The 19,752-nt window shown below is 42.3% G+C and overlaps 1 protein-coding gene across 4 annotated transcripts in view; it reads right to left on the bottom strand.

Annotated features, from left to right (window-relative positions):
* Positions 1–19,752, bottom strand: part of ST8SIA5 (ST8 alpha-N-acetyl-neuraminide alpha-2,8-sialyltransferase 5) — a 55,300-nt gene that overhangs the window by 9,741 nt on the left and 25,807 nt on the right. Inside the window, exons 2-7 of one of the 4 annotated variants that reach the window (XM_087958644.1) lie at positions 19,053–19,160; positions 14,969–15,061; positions 13,705–13,749; positions 13,139–13,225; positions 9,690–9,834; positions 4,272–4,384 (exon numbers count right to left, since the gene is read on the bottom strand). In XM_087958644.1, the coding sequence (XP_087814770.1) occupies positions 4,272–4,384; positions 9,690–9,834; positions 13,139–13,225; positions 13,705–13,749; positions 14,969–15,061; positions 19,053–19,160 (591 nt within the window). The remainder of the gene's footprint in view (positions 1–4,271; positions 4,385–9,689; positions 9,835–13,138; positions 13,226–13,704; positions 13,750–14,968; positions 15,062–19,052; positions 19,161–19,752) is intronic. The other 3 variants (XM_087958645.1, XM_087958646.1, XM_087958647.1) reach the window with 3 other exon arrangements.

Genomic DNA, 19,752 nt, shown 5'->3' with positions numbered 1-19,752 from the left:
AATAAGGAAACTTCAATCCAAAAAGAGATCACTCTGGCGGAAAAACAAATCTGGTCACGTTGCTAATTTCAAAAACCGATACAAAAATTTATGCCACCAGATAAAGACCGAATGCACCAATTATCACATTAAACAAGAGGAAAACCTTCTAAGCACCAATTCCACCTGTGCTTTTTACAATTTTGTAAACAACAAACTAAAAGACTCAAGGTCCATCCCTCCCTTGATAGGACCTGATGGTAAAGACTGCAGCGACGACACCATTAAAGCCAACATCTTTAACACATTCTTCGGCTCAGTGTTTGTAAACAGTAATGGATCATGCCCAATGTTTCCTAGCCGTACCACAGATAACAACAATGATCTAATACATATCGATTTTACAGTAGACAACGTTGAAAAAGCACTACGCAATCTAAAACCATCTCTATCTATTGGACCGGATGGAATATGTGCCTACTTCTTAAGAAAGCTATCCACTGCCATAGCCAAACCTCTAAGCATAATCTTTGAAAAAAATCTTTCAGGACCAGCTCCTTGCCTAACCTATAGTTACAAGCCACAGTCATCCCTATCTTCAAAAAGGGAGACCCAAGCCTAGTTGAAAATTACAGACCAATCTCCTTATGCTGCGTCACCTGTAAAGTCATGGAATCAATTATTAACCAATCCATCATCCTCCATTTAGAGACAAACAACCTACTCTCCAATAAACAATTTGGTTTCAGAAAAAAACTATCCTGTAATCTGCAACTCTTACACTGCAAAAACATATGGACTACACAACTCGACCAGGGCAAAGCAATAGACGCAATCTACATAGACTTCTGTAAAGCCTTTGATTCAGTGGTACACAACAAACTACTCCTAAAAATAAAATCTTATGGTATCTCTGGACAACTGAATAACTGGATAGAAGCATTCCTGTCAAACAGACAACAAATGGTCAAAATCGGGAACGCCCTATCAAATCCAGTACCTGTCAATAGTGGTGTTCCCCAAGGCAGTGTTCTAGGACCAACTCTCTTCATAATCTACATAAACGACCTTTGTGATCATATCAAGAGCAATTGCGTTCTCTTCGCTGATGATGTAAAGCTGTTCAATACCACAGACAATACTACTACCCTACAAAAAGACCTAGACTATGTATCTGAATGGTCTAACATATGGCAACTTCAAATCTCAACAAATAAATGCTCTGTCTTACATATTGGTAAAAAAAAATCAGAAAATAAAATACAAGCTGAATAGTCAAGATCTTGTTGATGACCCAAGCTCTGTAAAGGACCTGGGAATACTCACCTCTAATGATCTAAGTGCTAGAGCCCACTGCAACTACATAGCCAAAAAGGCATTAAGAGTTGTTAACCTAATCCTATGTTGCTTTTTCTCTGGTAATATCTCACTACTAACCAGAGCATACAAAACATTTGCTAGACCAATACTCGAATACAGTTCATCAGTCTGGAATCCTTATTACGTATGTGATATTAGCACAATTGAGAAAGTCCAGAAGTATTTCACAAGAAGAGTTCTCCACTCTTCTACTCGTTGTAGAATACCTTATGCCACCAGACTCGAAATTCTAAAACTAGAAAACCTTGAATTACGCCGTCTTCGGTCCGACTTAAGCATACATTGCAATGTCCTACCTGTCAATGAATACTTCAGCTTTAACCATAACAACACAAGAGCACACAACAGATACAAACTCAAAGTAAACCGCACCAAACTTGATTGCAGGAAATACGACTTCAGCAATAGAGTGGTCAATGTCTGGAATACTCTACCCGACTCTGTAGTCTCTTCCCCAAACCCCAAAAACTTTAACCTTAGACTGTCTACTATTGACCTCACCCCTTTCCTAAGAGGTCTGTAGGGGGCGTGCATAAGCGCACCAACGTGCCTACCGTCCCTGTCCTATTGTTTCTCTTATTCTATTATTTTTCTTATATGTACCCATTTCATATATTCACAACTATGTATATACTTGTACTTATTATCTTGTAAACAATTGACAAATCAAATAAATAAGAAAAAATAAGAAAATGAAATGATGATTGAATTCTTTACTCTTTATTGGCCAGGTGTGATTGGACACACAAGGAATTTGTCTTGGTGCAAATGCTCTCAGAGTACATAAAATAAAAGATACATTCGTCAAGAGTCCAGAATCATAACGTACAACACTTAATAAAAGTCATAGGGTACAATAAGCAATCCAATCATACTAGAAAATAGTCAAACTAATAAGGGTCAGTATTGACCAAGTCAGTAAATTCATCAATTCAAATATAATCTCCCAAATTATTTTAGGATGGGATTCCTTGAACTTTTGTTCACTTGTCCACTCTTGTTTATAGGCCATTGACCTCAGTAGAACAAAACCAATGAACACAAAATAAATGGATTTGATAGGAGAGGGAAACAGAGAGAAGGGGGATTAAATTAACATTCTGTCCCGGCTTCTCAACCCTGCTGTGATCCATGGCTTCATAATGCTGAGCCAATAGTCAACCATTGGATCAATTCAACTAAACAAGTTATGTCCCTCTTATGTAACTTGGCTGTGTTTTGGAGAAAATAAAGGAAAAAAATTATTTTGCCTTCAGGCCACAGCTTCAAACATCACCAGCAAAAATGACCTGAAATGGATCCAAGAATCAATTTTATCTTAAGTTAGCAGAATCAGAAATGATTTCCTGTCCTTTCTTCTTTAATTGTGTCTTAAATCTCTACATTAACAATCTTGGAAGAACTTGAGGCTGTTTTTGAGACATAAAGCTAATGATATTTTTTCTAAAAATAATTGAAAGTCATTGTACACACTTTAATTTTTTTTTCCAATTATGAATTCTTTATCAAGAGGCTAAAAGCAGAAAAGCAATAAACCTTTAAATTTGTGGGGTTTTTTTTAATGGTTGGGTTGAGATCATCTACTATTGCTATTTACTGTTGTTTTTTCTGTTCTTTTGCCTTTAAAGAGTTAATCAATTTGCAGGTATAAAGTTTTCCATTATTTTCCACAATTTAATAGTCAAAAACATTGACATAAGCATGTAAATTCACGCTATTGTCTTATCATCTCTGACTTTTGAAAATAAAATTGATTGCCATAGGCCTTTAAAGGTAAAGGTTTCCCTCACACATACGTGCTAGTCGTTTCCGGCTCTAGGGGGCGGTGCTCATCTCCGTTACAAAGCCGAAGGGCCAGCGCTGTCCGAAGACGTCTCCGTGGTCATGTGGCCGGCATGACTAAACGCTGTTAAGGCGCACGGAATGCTGTTGTCTTCCCACCAAGGGGGTCCCTATTTTTCTACTTGCATTTTTTACGTGCTTTCGAACTGCTAGGTTGGCGGAAGCTGGGACAAGGAACGGGAGCTCACTCCGTTATGTGGCGCTAGGGATTCGAACTGCTGAACAGCCAACCTTTCTGATCGACAAGCTCAGCATCTTAGCCACTGAGCCGCTTCATCCCTTAAAGAGCCCTAGTCCTTATGAATTCATTTCCAGTTGCTTCTGTATAGGAGCTTAGTAAATGAAGTGTGGAGAAAAAAAAAACTGAAAAGTTATCTATACCTTCATTAGCAATTTAGCAGCAATAGCAACACAATCACTGTATATAAAAAGAGAATGGAATGGAATAGAATACTTTATTGGCCAAGTGTGATTGGACACAGTGGTGGGATTCAAATTTTTTACTACCGGTTCTCTGGACGTGGCTTGGTGGGCGTGGCAGGGGAGGATACTGTAAAATCTCCAGTCAGAGGTGGTATTTGCCAGTTCTCCGAACTACTCAAAATTTCCACTACCAGTTCTCCAGAACTGGTCAAAACCTGCTGAATACCACCTCTGATTGGACACACAATTTGTCTTCGGTGCATAAGCTCTCAGTGTGCATAAAAAATACATTCATCAAGTATTGTAAGATACAACACTTAGTGATAGTCATAGGATACTAAATAAGTAATCAAATCATACTAGGAAACTAAATAAAACAATATAAATGTAAAGATACAAGCAACAAGGTTATTGTCATAAGTAGAAAAGGTAATAGGTAATAGGAAGGATGAGAAGAATAATAGCAACACAGCCTTAGTAAATAGTTTGACAGTGTTGGGGGAATTAGTTGTTTAGCAGGGTGATGGCATGCTGGGAAAAACTGTCCTTGTGTCTAGTTGTTCTGGTGTGCAATGCCCTATAACGTCGTTTTGAGGGTAGAAGTTTTGAGGATAGAAAATGCAAAGGAGATCATGCTAGACAATTACCGTAAGACAAAATCGGCACCATCGATCTCCTGGCCACATCCGCTGTTCTTCAAAATTCCTCCGTTTCCAACCACTGCACATTTCTTAAACTGGGAACGGGAATAGGGCATCTCCTGGAGCAAAGCAGAAGCCGAAAAATGGGACCAATTCTGGGAAAAATTGTACACGTTTATCCCAAAGGTGCTGTGATGACCCCGGGCATGGCACAAAGGCAACACAGTCCAATAAGCAATAAGAGTCCCTTTATTATCTCCAACTTTGCCCCCAATGTCCAGGTTACCTTCGGCTGGAGAAAAACTCTCCCAGGAACAGCCTTTAACTGTAGAAAATTCAGTCCAAAACAAGGTACACACAAACTGTAACTTAAAATCCAAACAAACCAAACTGAACTGATGAGCTTGACAGGGCAGGAGAAGGAATTTCAGACTTGAAAGCACGTTAAAACTCACACAGTTGGGAAGACACCAGGAGCACAGATAAGCATCCACAATACAAGATAAATTCACGTTTGCTCCCAACAGCTTGCTGCACGCAGCTTCCCTTTTTTATAAACTGTGTTCCCAGCTGCAGCTAATGAAGGGAATCGGGGCCGTTTCCTCCCCCATAAGCCACTCAACTCATGTTTCTCCCTTCTCCATTCCTCCGCAGGGAGGAACGGAGAAAGGAGCAATGTGGCTTATGGGAGAGAAAAATATTGATTCTGGATTCTGTAAAATAAATTTAAGAGTCCACATGGACTTGAAATAAGATTTTGAAATTAAAATCATAAGAATCCTTCTCATGGGAAAATGCTATTGATTTGAATTCTTTTTTAAAAATGATAGAATGGGACTTTGAAACTTGGATACTAGAGGGAGCCAGAAGAAATTACAGTATAGACCAGGGGGCAACTTTAAGCCTGGCGGACTTCAACTCCCAGAATTCCTCAGGCAGCTTTGCTGTTTTGTATGCTGGTTGTAAGCTGGCTGTAAGATGTAAGCTGTAAACTGGCTGGGGAATTCTGGGAGCTGAAGTCCCCCAAGCTTAAAGTTGCCAAGTTTGGAGAACCCCGGTGTAGACCAGTTAAAAGATCCCAACCAAAGTTGATTTACTGATACAGAATGAAGCAAAATACTTTAACATTGGATATATTGACAGATATTTGTGAACCATAGATCCAGAAGTTAATTTTAAAGAGTGTCTGCTATTCTATTCTGGCTGTGTATAAAAGAGGAATAAGCTTTTGTCAGACAGGATTAATATTGATCTGGAAGTAGATTTAAAAGTGATAATATGGAAAAAGCTATTATACCAGCTGGTATCTTAATAATTAAAGGGAATATACAAATAGATTAAAGAATAACCTAGATAACAAGTCAATGTTTAAAGGCTTAAAAAACTTAACGTAATTCAGAGCACTGTGTGAGTGCAGCCACTGCTCAAGAAAGCTGGAATTTAAAAATTTTTAAATTTTTAAAACAGCCAATATGAAACCTGCTCGGATTGCATGCATTCAGGTAAACCTATCTAGAATTTTTTAATTAGCTATTCAGGTGAATTGTGAACTGTCAGGTCAACAGAACTGAATGGAACTGAATTGAATAACCTTCATTGTCATTTCCCTGATTTTGTACACAGACCTGAGAGGTCGATGGCATTAAAAGGGACATTTATAAGTCATTTGCTAAATATAAACAAAATGGAGCCTCTCCAGTAAGAAAGAAAAAGACAACAAACTTACAGGATTAAGATTTCAACTCTGCTGCATTTGATGTCACAATACTGGAAAAATAATTGCCTGTGACCTTGGTGGTTGATGATATCAGATTAAGAAGGGCCAAGACTCAGGGGTGTTAGAGAGCGGCTGGCTTCTTGCATACACAGAAAGATCTTACAATGCTACTAATATATGCATACAGGCAGTCCTCACAACTCTTCATTTAGTGATTACTAGCAGGATACCCGTGCTTCGCTACGAAACTATGTGATCGGGCTTAAATTTTTGGGGAGGAAAATAAGGGCGGGGGGAATTCTGCCTCTGCCTACCAGCATCCATTGGTATTTATCTGGCTAGCGTCCTGTCAGTGTGTGAGAGAGTTGAGAGCTGTTTAGAAAGTGAAACAGTATTTGCTGTGTGAGCAAGGAGACAGCAAGGAGCCTAGGCATGGCTAAGCTCAACTGTTTTGTACTAAAGCTGCTTGGTGCCGTGAAACTAAAACTGAAACTCCTCTGCTTGTGTTTTGCATTTGGAACAGATTTCTTTTCAGGTGGGGTGGGGGAGTAGAACTCCTTAGCATCAGAGCGTGTTAATAATAATATAGGAAATACTAAGGCTCTGATGGTCATTTCAAAAAATCCTTACTTAGCAAGCACCTAGAAGCCAAGAGAAACATACGTGTCAAATTTCAACTTTGTAGGCTTTATGGTTCTGGAGATTTTGTGATGATGCGTGTTGTTTGGGTATTTTCCCACGTCATTGTAGTTGTGCTTTTAAAGTTGTAGCAACGTTTCGGCAGAATCTCATCTGCCATCATCAGGCTTCTGTATTGTGTTCGTCTGTGTACAATACAGAAGCCTGATGATGGCAGATGAGATTCTGCCAAAACGTTGCTACAACTTTAAAAGCACAACTATAATGACGTGGGAAAATACTCGAACAAAGCTGAGCGAAAACTTAAGAAAACATATAGATATAGATATAGATATAGATATAGATATAGATATAGATATAGATATAGATATAGATATAGATATAGATATATACACAACAGCACTGAAAAAAAGTGATTTAAAACTGTTTTTCACACTTATGACCCTTGGGTCAAGGCTCCAACAAATCCACCCTCATTCAAATCAAAAATCTCTAGCCGCATCTCAGAGAAAAGTAAATTGGTTTATTAGAAGTTGCCATGTTGGCGCATGACTGGGTGCAGCCGTTACTAAATTACATCATACATTTCCCCCTTGACCATGGTCTTTCCCCCACCCCCTGGATGTGACTTCTCCAATGGGACACATCTGTCTCCAAGAGTCATCCAACATGCTCTCCAATAACATTCTTACGCTCCGACAACTTTGGGCTGCCGAGGTGATTATCTAGGCATTTCAAGAATGCCTTGTTTTCCCCCCCACTCCCTTTTTCTGGCAGCTAAAAAGACCAAAGGAGTATCTTTTTAGTTGACACCTTGCAGCATTCCCATAGTCACGTGATCAAAATCTAGACAACTGGCTCGTACTTATGACAGTTGCTATGCCTTAGGGTCACGTGATCCCTTTTTGCAACCTTCTGACAAGCAAAAGTCAACCAGGTTTATTTAACAATTGTGTTACTAACCACTGCAGTGATTCCCTTAACAACTGTCGCCAAAGAGGTTGTAAAATGGAGCAAAACTCACTCAACAACTGTCTCATTTAGCAACAGACTTTTTGGGCTCAATTCTGGTTGTATGCTGTGGATTACCTGTATAAGTAATGTGTTTGCAACATAGAAATAAATGTGATTTTAAAAAAATAATTAAAGCATGCATGGTGCAGGATTCATAAAAGAAAATACTGTAAACAGTCCATTAGGGCTGTGAGGTTAACGTAGAGTAGATTGTTTACAGGCAACAAGCAGGTGGCAAATGTAATATGTGCTACATTTCTGGATAATCCCCTGCACTCCAAGAGATGGAAAAATAAACTTGCCTATCTCTACCCACCCAATTAACTATGGAGGCAAAGATATTATTCAAGATATTCCGCCACAAGGTCAACTGTGATGAAGGTAATAAATTCTTTCTCTGGGTAGAAGAAATCTAGAACCTAAAAGGCAAATGGCAGAGAAAGTCTGAGAACTGAATGGTTAGATTCTGGAAAATGATTGGAGTTATATAACTCAGGGGTCTTCAAATTTGGCAAGTCTTAAGTCTTGTGGACTTCAGCTACCAGAATTCCTCAGCCAGCCATGATTGGGCAATTCTGAGTTTGGCTGAGGAATTCTGGGAGTTGAAGTCTGGCTGAATGGCTGGCTGGGGAATTCTGGGAGATTTATGGACTTCAACTTCCAGAATCCCTCAGCCAGCCATGATTGAGCAATTCTGAGTTTGGCTGAGGAATTCTGGGAGTTGAAGTCTGGCTGAATGGCTGGCTGGGGAACTCTGGGAGCTGAAGTCCACAAGTCTTAAAGTTGCCAAGTTTGGAGACTCTTGGTGTTAACTCACAGAGACTTTGGAGGGAAAAGACAAAGTAAAATTCTAAATAACTTCAAAATGAATAATACCAAAGAGGTGAAAAGCAAAGGAAATACATTCTTCATAAGACGATAGATGGACTAATAAAGTCCTGGTTTAAACAATCCACTGTTTGGTAAGTAAACCACAGTAGGCTGGGGTCACACACTACACCAAAACAGAATAAATTCCATCATCATGTGATGTAGAGTTGAACTCCACTGGATAAGTTAGTGGATCAAATCTCCCTTCAGCTACAAACTGATTCCATGGCCTGATTTAAATTATGCTGATTGGCCATTTTCCACATGGGCAGGATATCACTCTGATGCTCTGCTGTGCTAAATATAAATTATGCTGCCTATCTCTTGATATGCAGGAAGGAGATGGCAGGTGGCAGGCTAATCAGAACAACCATGAAGGAAAATCCCAGCCATAGAAAGTCAACAAAATTCACTTACTCATTTCTCACTTTTCATAGCTGCTACAAAATCCAGGCAATGTCTTTGCATCCAACCGCAGGGATCAGACCTCAACTTATGACCACAATTGTGCCCAACATGTTATGTGGCTAAGTGAGAAATTGGTTCAGTGAGTTTTGCCCCATTTCTGGACTTTTCTTGCCACATTTGTTGGGGGAATCCCTGCAGTGGGTACATGAGTGAAATGGATCTAGTCCCTCGCTGACTTGGCTTGCCAGAAGACCACAACAGGGGAGCATCTGAATGTAAATCACGTGATCACAGAGAATCCTGCAACGTAAGCAGTGGTGGGGTTCAAATTTTTTTACTACCGGTTCTGTGGGCATGGCTTGCTGGGCATGGTGTGACTTGGTGGGTGTGGTTTGGTGGGCGTGGCAGGGGAAGGATACTGTAAAATCCTCATTCCCTCCCCACCCCACTAGCCTGCTTTCCAGCTCCGTTCTCCTGTGCAGGGCAACCAAAGGAGACCCAGCCAATCAGCTGGGACTCAGGAGGCAGAGAATAGATGGGGGGCGGGGCCAGTCAGAGGTGGGATTTGCCAGTTCTCCGAACTACTCAAATTTTCCGCTACCAGTTCTCCAGAACTGGTGAATATCACCTCTGGTCATAAGTCTGAAAAACGGTTGTAAGTCACTTTTTTCAGTGCCATTGCAACTTTGAACGATCAGTAAGTGAACTGTGGTAAGTCAAGGACTACCTGCACTTAGGGGCAATTCTTTTTTTTTAAGTCAACAAAGGTACCACACCTTAGGAAACATTCTGAATACTTCGACGTTGATATGGAAAATTCCACTGGTATCCACTTCATATTTCAGGTCTGTTCCCAGGGGTGTGTTCTTTTGTGTGGTGAAGAGGAAAGCTGGTGCACTGCAGCATCTGGACAGAGTAGACCTATGTGAAGAAGCAAGAAGGATACACATGAATCGTGGTGGCGCAGTGGTTCGGATGCAGTATTGCAGGCTAACTCTACTCACTGCCAGGGGTTCGATTCTGACCGGCTCAAGGTTGACTCAGCCTCCCATCCTTCCGAGGGGGGTAAAAGGAGGGCCCAGATTGTTGGGGGCAAGAGGCTGACTCTGTAAACTGCTGTAAAAGCACTGTAAAGCGGCATATAAGTCTAAATGCTACTGCTATTGTAAGTACTATTGCTAAGCTCTACCTATAGCTATCAAACACAATAAAACACCCTTAAGGGCAGCCAGCTAAGTGTAGTAAGGATAGTGAGACAGATGTAGGAAGTTAGCACCCACACCTCTCCTAGAAAATTAAAATATCCTAGGAAATATTAAAAAGGCAGAATATTTCCTCTAAAAAGAGTAGAAATTCAAAAGCAGAAACACTTCAGAAACATCTCACCCACCCATTTGTTAATAGGTAGGCCATTAAGGCCTGGCCAGAATACTTTACATAACAAAGATCTCCAGGTAAAGCTATAGCAATTGCTCAAAAGCCCTTTCAGTGCATCATCCTCCAGCAAGGCTCAACCAAGCCTGGAACTCAGGACAGCCTACAGAGTTGCCCCTGCACGGCCCCATGGGAGTCTGACAACCAATCAGAATACAAGCTCCAATTCAAACCCCAACAGAGGGTATAAAACCCAGGCACTCTCAGCATCTCAGCCCTTCCTTCTTTGGAGCTCCAAGCCACGTGGTCCTGTCCACCATTAAACCATCTTTCCCAAACGGCCTCCATGTTTCCAGTGTCTTTTCCCCCCACTTGGAACTGAACCCAGAAGGATAATTCTTCCAACACAGACAAGCACAGGATTCCTCTAGAGAAGAACTAGGGTTCACATGATAGCCGTGTTTCAATATTTGAGGGGCTATCACAGAGAAGAGAGGATCGAGCAATGGGTGGAAACGCATCAAGGAGAGAAGCAACTTAGAACTAAGGAGAAATTTCCTGTCGGTCAGAACAGTTAATGAGTGGAACTGCTTGCTACCAGAAGTTGGGAATTCTCAAACACTGGAATTTTTAAAGAAGAGATTGGACAACCATTTGTCTGAAGTGGTGAAGGGTTTCCTGCCTAAGCAGGGGGTTAGACTAGAAGACCTCCAAGGTCCCTTCCAACTCTGTTATTCTATTATATTCTAACTTATTCTCCAAAGCACCTGAGGGCAGGACAAGAAGCAATGAATGGGAAACGTATTAAAGAGAGACCCTTCCTCGAAATATGGAGGAATTTCCTGACAATGAGAACAATCAAACCAGTGGAACAGCTTGTGGTTGTTTGTGCTCCATCCCTGGAGTGATGATTGGACAGGCATTTGTTCGGAACGCTATAGGGTCTCCCTGCCTAAGCAGAGGGGTTGGACTAGAAGACCTCCAAGGTCCCTCCCAACTCATTTAGTCTGTATTCCTCCGTTTTGGCCAGATAATCTGTCAACTATGCTGAATATCTGTAGGGTTGAAGGAAATACGCAACCCACCCACCCCACTACATACTTCATCTCAGTGGCGACTGCAGAAGGCCCAAGGTTCAATCCCCAGATCTCCAAGTGGAAATGTGAAGACTGTCTGAGAACATCGAAAAACCACCAGACTCAAAATTCTAGACCTAGAAAACCTAGAACTACGCCGCCTTCAGTCCGATCTAAGTATGGTATATAAAATCATACATTGCAATGTCCTACCTGTCAATGAATACTTCAGCTTCAACCATAACAACACAAGAGCACACAATAGATACAAACTCAAGGTTAACCGCACCAAACTTGATTGCAGGAAATACAACTTCAGCAACAGAGTGGTCAATGTCTGGAATACTCTACCTGACTCTGTGGTTTCTTCCCCAAACCCCAAAAACTTTAACCTTAGACTGTCTACTATTGACCTCACCCCTTTCCTAAGAGGTCTGTAGGGGGCGTGCATAAGCGCACTAATCATGCCTACCGTCCTTGTCCTATTGTTTCTTTTATTTTTCTTATATGTACCCATTTCATGTATTCATAACTATGTTTATACTTATACCTATTATCTTGTAAGCGATTGACGAGTAAAAATAAATAAAAATCGATGTCTGATATTAGGTAACCCAATTTCCTCCTATCTGGTGTCTCTCAGGACTCCCAGAATTCCAAACCCAGCCTATCTCAATCCCAACGCATTTAAACCTGCTATATTGGAGATGCGGTGGCCTAGAGGTGGAGCTCTCGCCTCACAGTCGGGAGGCTGTGAGTTCGATCCTAGGTAGAGGCAGACTATTTCTCTCTCTGGGCACAATGGGAATATATCTGTTGAACAAAACTCCACATTGGTGACAGGAAGGGCATCTGGCCAGGAAACATGGAACTCCATTCAGTTGCCCGGAATCCACCCAACAAGGGATTATGGGATCATTAAAAGAAGGTGATATGTTGGAGGAGACACAGCTTAGAGAAACCATCATCTGAGGAACCATCATCTAATTTAGTGGCTTGGTCCTGTGATAAAGTATGGTTTGTTGAACACATCACATTGGCTGGGTCACTGTACCTATATAGCAGTGGCAGCTCACCTTTTTCAGCTCCTGTGCCGATAATTCCATGCGTGCTCGTGTGCTCCCGTGTCAGCACCCAGAAGGCAATGCGTGCTGGGCCCCCACCCCACCCCTGCGCATGTGTATGCGATCCCACCGCATGCCATACATCTGTGCCTGCGCACGTGATCCACCCACCATGCACCGTGCACCGCTGCACACGTGCACATGTCTCCCGCGTGTCTCCTGCACGTGCATGCGCACCCGATACCCGACAATCAGCTCTCAGGCGGCAGCGCGCACACATTCACAGTGGGGCTCTTCTGGACGAGTTCTCGTGTGCTGGCAGAAATGGCTCAGCGTGCCATTTCCGGCATGCGTGCCACAGGTTCGCCAACGTGGCTATATAGTCTGACTGGTTTTAAGTAAAACACAGCCACGGTAGTAGAAAAGAATGAATGAAACGGTTTTTAATTGTTTTCTGAATTTTCTTTTCCACTTCTCCTTCTTTATTTCTTTTTTTCTCTTTCACATTTATGCATGTGTTGTCTGTTTTAATTGTAAAATTAATAAAGTTTATTTTTTTTAAAAAAAAAGAATTAATTTATACTTCTCCCTGCAGCTGAGAAACAATAAACCCGGAATCAACGATTACCCATTTTCGCTGTCAAGATATAGATTGGGGCTAGGGATTGGATCAGGTTTTGTCAAATCTCTTAAAGTTCACCCCCCTCTTACTTGAAGAAGTTGGCCTCCGTGATATTCATCTCCCATTTGCAGATCTGAAGGTTCTTCCACCTTTCAAACAATTCTGTCTGCCTCGCTCTAAAACAGGCAGAAAAAAAATGGTCACCTTAGAGCTGAATTCCAAACGCAGCAGCATCTACATCCCAATTTGGACAAACAACAATGCAACTCTCATCCTGGTCAAGGAAGAGTCACCGTGTGCACACACACTCAACACACATTCTTCCGAAGCAAAGAAAACCACAGGATATGGAATATATACGGAAGAGCCGTGGTGGCACAGTGGTCAGAGTGCAGTACTGCAGGCTACTTCTGCTGACTGCCGGCTGCCTGCAATCTTGGCAGTTCAAATCCCACCAGGCTCAAGGTTGACTCAGCCTTCCCTCCTTCCGAGGTGGGTAAAATGAGGGCCCAGATTGTTGGGGGCAACAGGCTGACTCTGTAAAACTGCTTAGAGTAGGGCTGGAAAGCACTGTGAAGCGGTATATAAGTCTAAGTGCTATTGCTATTGCTATATACACATACATACATACATACATACATGCATACATACATACATGTGTGGGTATCCCAGATCCTGTGACTTGCTTTGCTTCTTTTGCCTGTCAAACAAAAGAATATTCTGATCGCAGGCTTGGCAAGAGTCAAGCTTGCTGATTGGACACAGGCAACTGATGGCTTTATTTATTTTATGTTTATTTTATTTTATTTGTTTGTCAAACATGTACAAGATAACAAGTATAGCTATGAACATAAACAGTCCCACGTCCAACCTTTTTGTTTCTCCGTCATTCCTTGGAAAAAACCTTCCTGCCAATCTTGTCTTCAAGACCTCACCACCGGTTCCAGAAAAGCTAACAATCCCAGCAGGTGCTGGGTGATCACTAGTTCTCCTGCAAGTTGGAGCAGACTAGGAGCTGACTTACACCTGCTGTTGGTTCAGAAGTGGGATTCAAATTTCTTAACAACTGGTTTGTGGGTGTGGCCTAATGTGTGGGTGTGGCTTGGTGGTCATGTGTCTTGGTGGGTGTGGCTTATATGTAAATACTGTAAATATTTACATAAATATTGATTTTTTTTTATTTTAAAAAAGAGCAACTTTTACCCAAAATCAGGCAAAGCAGGCAGCAGATTGAGTTGCTTGCAGAACCACAGATTCACTCAGAGATCTACCTTTCTGCAATCTGCTGCCTGAGTCTGCACTGAAGAATAGAAGCTTCAGCCCTCAGGAAGGTTCAGCTCTGCTCGCAGGCCACTTTTCCCCCTCCCCACCCACTGAATACCACCCCTGGCTGAACCTCAAGGAAGCCTCCCGGGTGAAGGCAAAGCAGTCCAACAGCAATTTAGGCGAGCTAGAAAGCAAGAAATCCGACCATTTCCTGTTTCCTAGCTAATCTAAATCATGCGCCACAGCTGATAGTTGGAACAGCTGATCATTGGGGGGGGTGGAGGAAAAACAGCAACTTACCAAAAATTAGGCAAGGCACAACACAAGCAAGTTGGATGGCGCGCATGCGAGATAAGGAGGACTAGGCGGGGAGGGGCCAGCCAGTAGCACGATTTGCTGGTTCTCTGAACCGCGCAGAATCATGACAACCGGTTCCATAGAACCGGGCCGACCAGGTAGAATCCCATCCCTGTGTTGGTTCCACCTCACTGTTACTCACCAACCCTGACAGGAAAACCTTACACATTCTGAGCATCGCTGCAAAGTAGTAAATTTGAAAACAACTTATTCTGGACCAAAAAAAAGGCTGGATTTTGCCACGCCCTTCGGTCAGTGTTGCCTAGGACAAAAGGAATGAACAGGTTCCTACTTACACCGTCAGCACCTTCAGCTCCATTATTTCCCGCCTTAGATCCAGACATTTTGTAGAGTTGTAATCAAAAGGTCCGTCATAATATTCAAAGTACCTGAGGAAGAACAAATGAGACACACACAAAAAAATGAATGTCAGGTCTCACTGCTTCTAACATCCTCTTCACACAACTGGCTGCCCTTTCCAAAAATGTTTGTCAACCAATCTCATAAGTACCATTCCTCTAACTGTGGTTTGTACAGCATATGCAGTAGGCTCAAAAAAAAAGATGTTGAGAAGAGCAACATAGATGATTAGGGGACTGGAGGCTAAAACATATGAAGAATGGTTGCAGGAATTGGGTATGTTTAGCTTAATGAAAAGAAGGACTAGGGGTGACATGATAGCAGTCTTCCAATATCTCAGGGGCTGCCACAAAGAAGAGGGAGTCAAGCTATTCTCCAAAGCACCTGAAGGCAGGACAAGAAGCAATGGATGGAAACTAACCAAGGAGAGAAGCAACCTAGAACTAAGGAGAGATTTCCTGACAGAACAATTAATCAGTGGAACAGCTTGTCTCCAGAAGTTGTGATCCAACACTGGAGGTTTTTAAGAAGTGATTGGACAAACATTTGCCTGAAAGGGTACAAGGTTTTCCTGCTTGAGCTGGGGGTTGGACTAGAAGACCTCCAAGGTCCCTTCCAACTCTTTTACTCTGCTCTTCCATTAATGAGGAAACTGACAGGCTAATGGAGAAACAGACTCACCCACCCACCCAAAAAATGCAACAGCTTTGTTCGCACGAGTTCTTCCTTTGGTTACGGAATTAACCCATGTTCTGAGTTTGTAGAATGACCCAGAACCATAAGCTATCCAATGTTTTAATGCTGCAATCCGCCCAGAATTGTTTCTGTATAAGATGGGTGGCAAAATACACTTAATCAATAAATACGTGGATAAATATGGGCTGGATCGAAAGCAAGCGAGAACCCTACCCAGGTTCAGCCTGCTCTGGAAAACCCACTCTGAGGTCTTTATAGGATGAAAGTTGGTGCTTTTATAGTCCTGACACAGATAACTGGTCTATAGATAGTCCTCAATTTATGACCTCAATCGCACCAAAATTTCTGTTGCTAAGCAAGGTAGTTGTGAAGTGCATTTTGCCCCATTTTACGACCACTCTCGCCATGGTTGTTAAGTGAATCAGTGCAGTTTTAAGTTAGTAACTCAGTTGTTAAGTGAATCTGGCTTCCTCAGTGACGTTGCTTGTCAGACGTTTGTAAAAACGTGACCCCAGGACCTCTGCAACCATCTGAATTTTGATCAGGGGGGATGCTGAAATGGTCATAAGTATGAAAAATGGTCATAAGTTGCTTTTTCAATGCTGTTGTAATTTCAAATGTTCGCTAAACAAATAGTTGTAAGTTAAGGACTATCTGTATTTGTTCCTCGAAAGAGTGGGGAAATCTTGCCTTGAAGAATCTGGATTTGTATATTTTGTATATTTTTCCTGTCAGCGCAATCATGTTTAACTCTAGCTGTCAATTAAATTAAACAGAAATCAAATCAAATATTTAATTTTCCAGATTAATCTGCTTTTCTTTTAAGCAACCGACAGAAATCTGAACAGCCCAGCAGCCAAAACGTTTTACAAAATGAATATTGGACCATATATTTTAAGAAAAGCAACTGGCACAAGGGAAATCATAACTGAGAACCCCAGACAGTGATGGACAAGTAAAGAGAATTTTGTTTCTTGTGGCTCACTATCTTCAATTTAATTTCTCTTTTTCCTGCGTGAAGCTTATTAAATACACAAAATTGCAGAAGTGCCAATGAATGGATGGTGCCCACAAAACAAAAATAACCACATCAAATTCACCTGTGCATTGGACAAAAGATTGACAAGCTATATAAATGGCCAGTAACAATCAAACAGCTACACTAAAGTACAATTCTGATGTACAGTTAAAAGTAAAGAATGCCTGAAATGTACGTCATTAACAAAGCAATTCCAGAAAATTCAACCAGATAGCCTGAAATCTGTTTTGCTTGCAGCTCTGTCAGGAAAGTAAAACAATCTTGAAACTTTTACTGCTCTTTAAGCACATGGATGCATGGATAAATTCAAACAGGATCTGACCCAGGTACCCTGCTTCCACACATTTTTAAACATTCATCCCTCTCAGAAAACAACTGAGCATACACCCCTATTCAAATGCACTTATTTTTCATAAATATGCAAACCTGACTTGCAAAAAGTCTGGAACACTATAAGTGGTTTTTGACTTATAACCATTTGTTTAGTGACTACTCAAAATTAACAATGGCACTGTAAAAAGTGACTTAGGATTGTTTTTCACATGACAAGCAAGGTCACTTAAGAACCATGTCAACTAAAAAATATTTCTTTGGTCTTTTTAGCTGCCAGAAGAAAGGGAGTGGGGAAAGTAGCGCATTCCTTAAATGTTTCAGATCATTGCTAGCAGCCAAAGCTGTTGGCACGCAAGACTATTACTGGAGAGCATGATTGATGACTCTTGGCTATGGATGTGTCCCATTGGAGAATAGGAATTACGATACACCCAGGGGGTGGGAGGAAAACCAGGGTCAAGGGTGACAATGAATTATGTGTCTTAGAGAGTTGGCTGCACCCAGGAAACGCCGACATGGTCACTCCTAATAAATTATTTTTTTTACTCTGAGGGATGCGGCTAGAGACTTATGATTTGAATGGGGGTGAATGTCGGAGCCTTGACAAACCGTCTTGCTAACATAGCAATTGCAGCGATTCACTTCACAACTTCGGCAAGAAAGGTTATAGAATGGGGCAAAACTCACTGAACAAACGTCTCATTTAGCAACAGAAATTTTGGGCTCAGTTGCGGTCGTAAGTCGAGGACTACCTGTATTCCACTTTCGTCAGCTGAAAAGAACTTTTTGTTCTGACCCAGTCCCCAAACACGAGAAAAACCCTCTGTAGCTGAAGCAATGTTTCCTTTATTAGGAGCGCCAGTAGCCCCAGCAAAAAAGTTTGTCTTTCACCGCAGGCTAACAAGTCCGTCAGGCAGGGGAGGTGAAGAGTTGTCTGCCACACCTATTCATCCCCACCCCCTGCCTTTTATCCGCAGAGCTAGAGTGGGGCTTCGTTAGCAGCAGTGGCTCTTCCATCCCAAGGACCGGCCCATAGATTTCCATTATTCTCCTCTCCTCTGCCTTCTGCGCATCCGAACATCAGGCACTGGGTCCAGCTGTTCCTCCTCTTCCTCATCAGCCACCTCCAGACCTGGGGGCTGTTGATTCTCCACCTGAGGACTGACAGCTGGCCCAGGCTCGGCCTCTGTCTCTGTCTCTCTCTGTCTGCCAGTTCCATTCCCTCTTCCCTCTCGGAGCTCTCGGGTTGCCCTGATGCTAGCCCTTGACTCCCACACCTCCTTCCCTGGTTTGGCTGCTGGAGGGGCCGACGGCCGACAGGCCAGCACTTTTAAGGATTAAGGTGGGACCTCTCTTTTCTCTACATTAGGAGAGTCCAACCTTGGCCACTTTAAGATTTGTGGAACGTCAACTCCATGCTGGCTGGGGAATTCTGGGAGTTGAAGTCCAGAAATCTTAAAGCGGACAAGGTTGAAGACCCCTGCTGTCAGCGTTCCAGAAAACCTCCACTCCAACGAATAACTCCAAGACTGACATCTTCTCAAAAGTTCTGTTTTAGTTGGATAATAAACTGGCACATCTGGGGAATCCCGAATCTGAAAGTTCTGGATTTCCTTGCAATAAGTAAAAACTACAAATCCACCCCCCTGTGTCCATCATCGCATCAACATGCCCCAATCACCATCCGTTCCAACTTGAGACGTCCTCTCACCCAGGTGCAGAAATTACATGACCTTGACTTAGAAAAAGAATGTTATTATGTCGAACGACATACACTCCAAGAAATTCCCCCCTCCCATTTTTCTGATCTCAATATGTCTTCCAAAGGGGGAACACCTGCTCTGCATGGAAAGGATGTGCCACATTCACGAGTGGTGATGCCTTCCTGGATGATCTCAAGGATCTGTTGCAGGATCTCACCCTTCCAGGGCTGTGCCCTCCAATCTCTGTACCTGCTGCCTGCGCCACTTCCACTCCTCAGAGCTCCGCCATCCATGAAATTGGAGCTGTTGGTCCAGTTCGCCCGTTCCTCATCACTCTGCCAGCTAAAGTGTGGCTCACTAGCAAAGAAACAAGGCAGTTGGTATCTCACATCATTATTCTGTCCTTCTCAGCATCGGCTACATCCAGGTAGTCCTCGACTTACAACAGTTCAGTTACTGACCGTCCGAAGTGACAACAGCACTTTTGTGACCTTCTGACAAGCAAAGTCAATGGGGAGGCCCGACTCGCTTAACAACCGTGTGAGTAAATTAACAACTGCAGCGATTCGCTTAACGACCATGGCAAAGAAAGGTCATAAAACGGAGCAAAACTCACTTTAACTGTCTTGCTTACCCACAAACAAATTTGGGTGTTCCATTGTGGTCGTAAGTTGAGGACTACCTGTAGTCAACATAAAATATTTCCCCAAGACAGGGGAAACCTGAATCCTCCGCGGATGGCTGGTGGACTTCAGTCAACCTTTTTCAATCAACGTTAATATGGGAAATATGTAACAGGCAGTTCTTTCCCCCGTGTTTCTAGTGCATTTAGAAGGACTGGGTGACACGTTGCTAAAAGGGGACAGTGATGACATGGCCACAGCTCACTGGCCCTCATGGATATTATGGTCTGGATTTGAAAATCAAGAGAGTGAAACGTAAACCAGCT

The sequence above is a fragment of the Notechis scutatus genome, chromosome 2 (assembly GCF_049901735.1).
Source record: "Notechis scutatus isolate UNSWTSFEM ecotype Mainland chromosome 2, rNotScu1.2, whole genome shotgun sequence".
Lineage (NCBI taxonomy): Eukaryota > Metazoa > Chordata > Lepidosauria > Squamata > Elapidae > Notechis > Notechis scutatus.
Note: the sequence above shows the minus strand (reverse complement) of the source record. Positions and strands in the feature narration are given on the sequence as shown.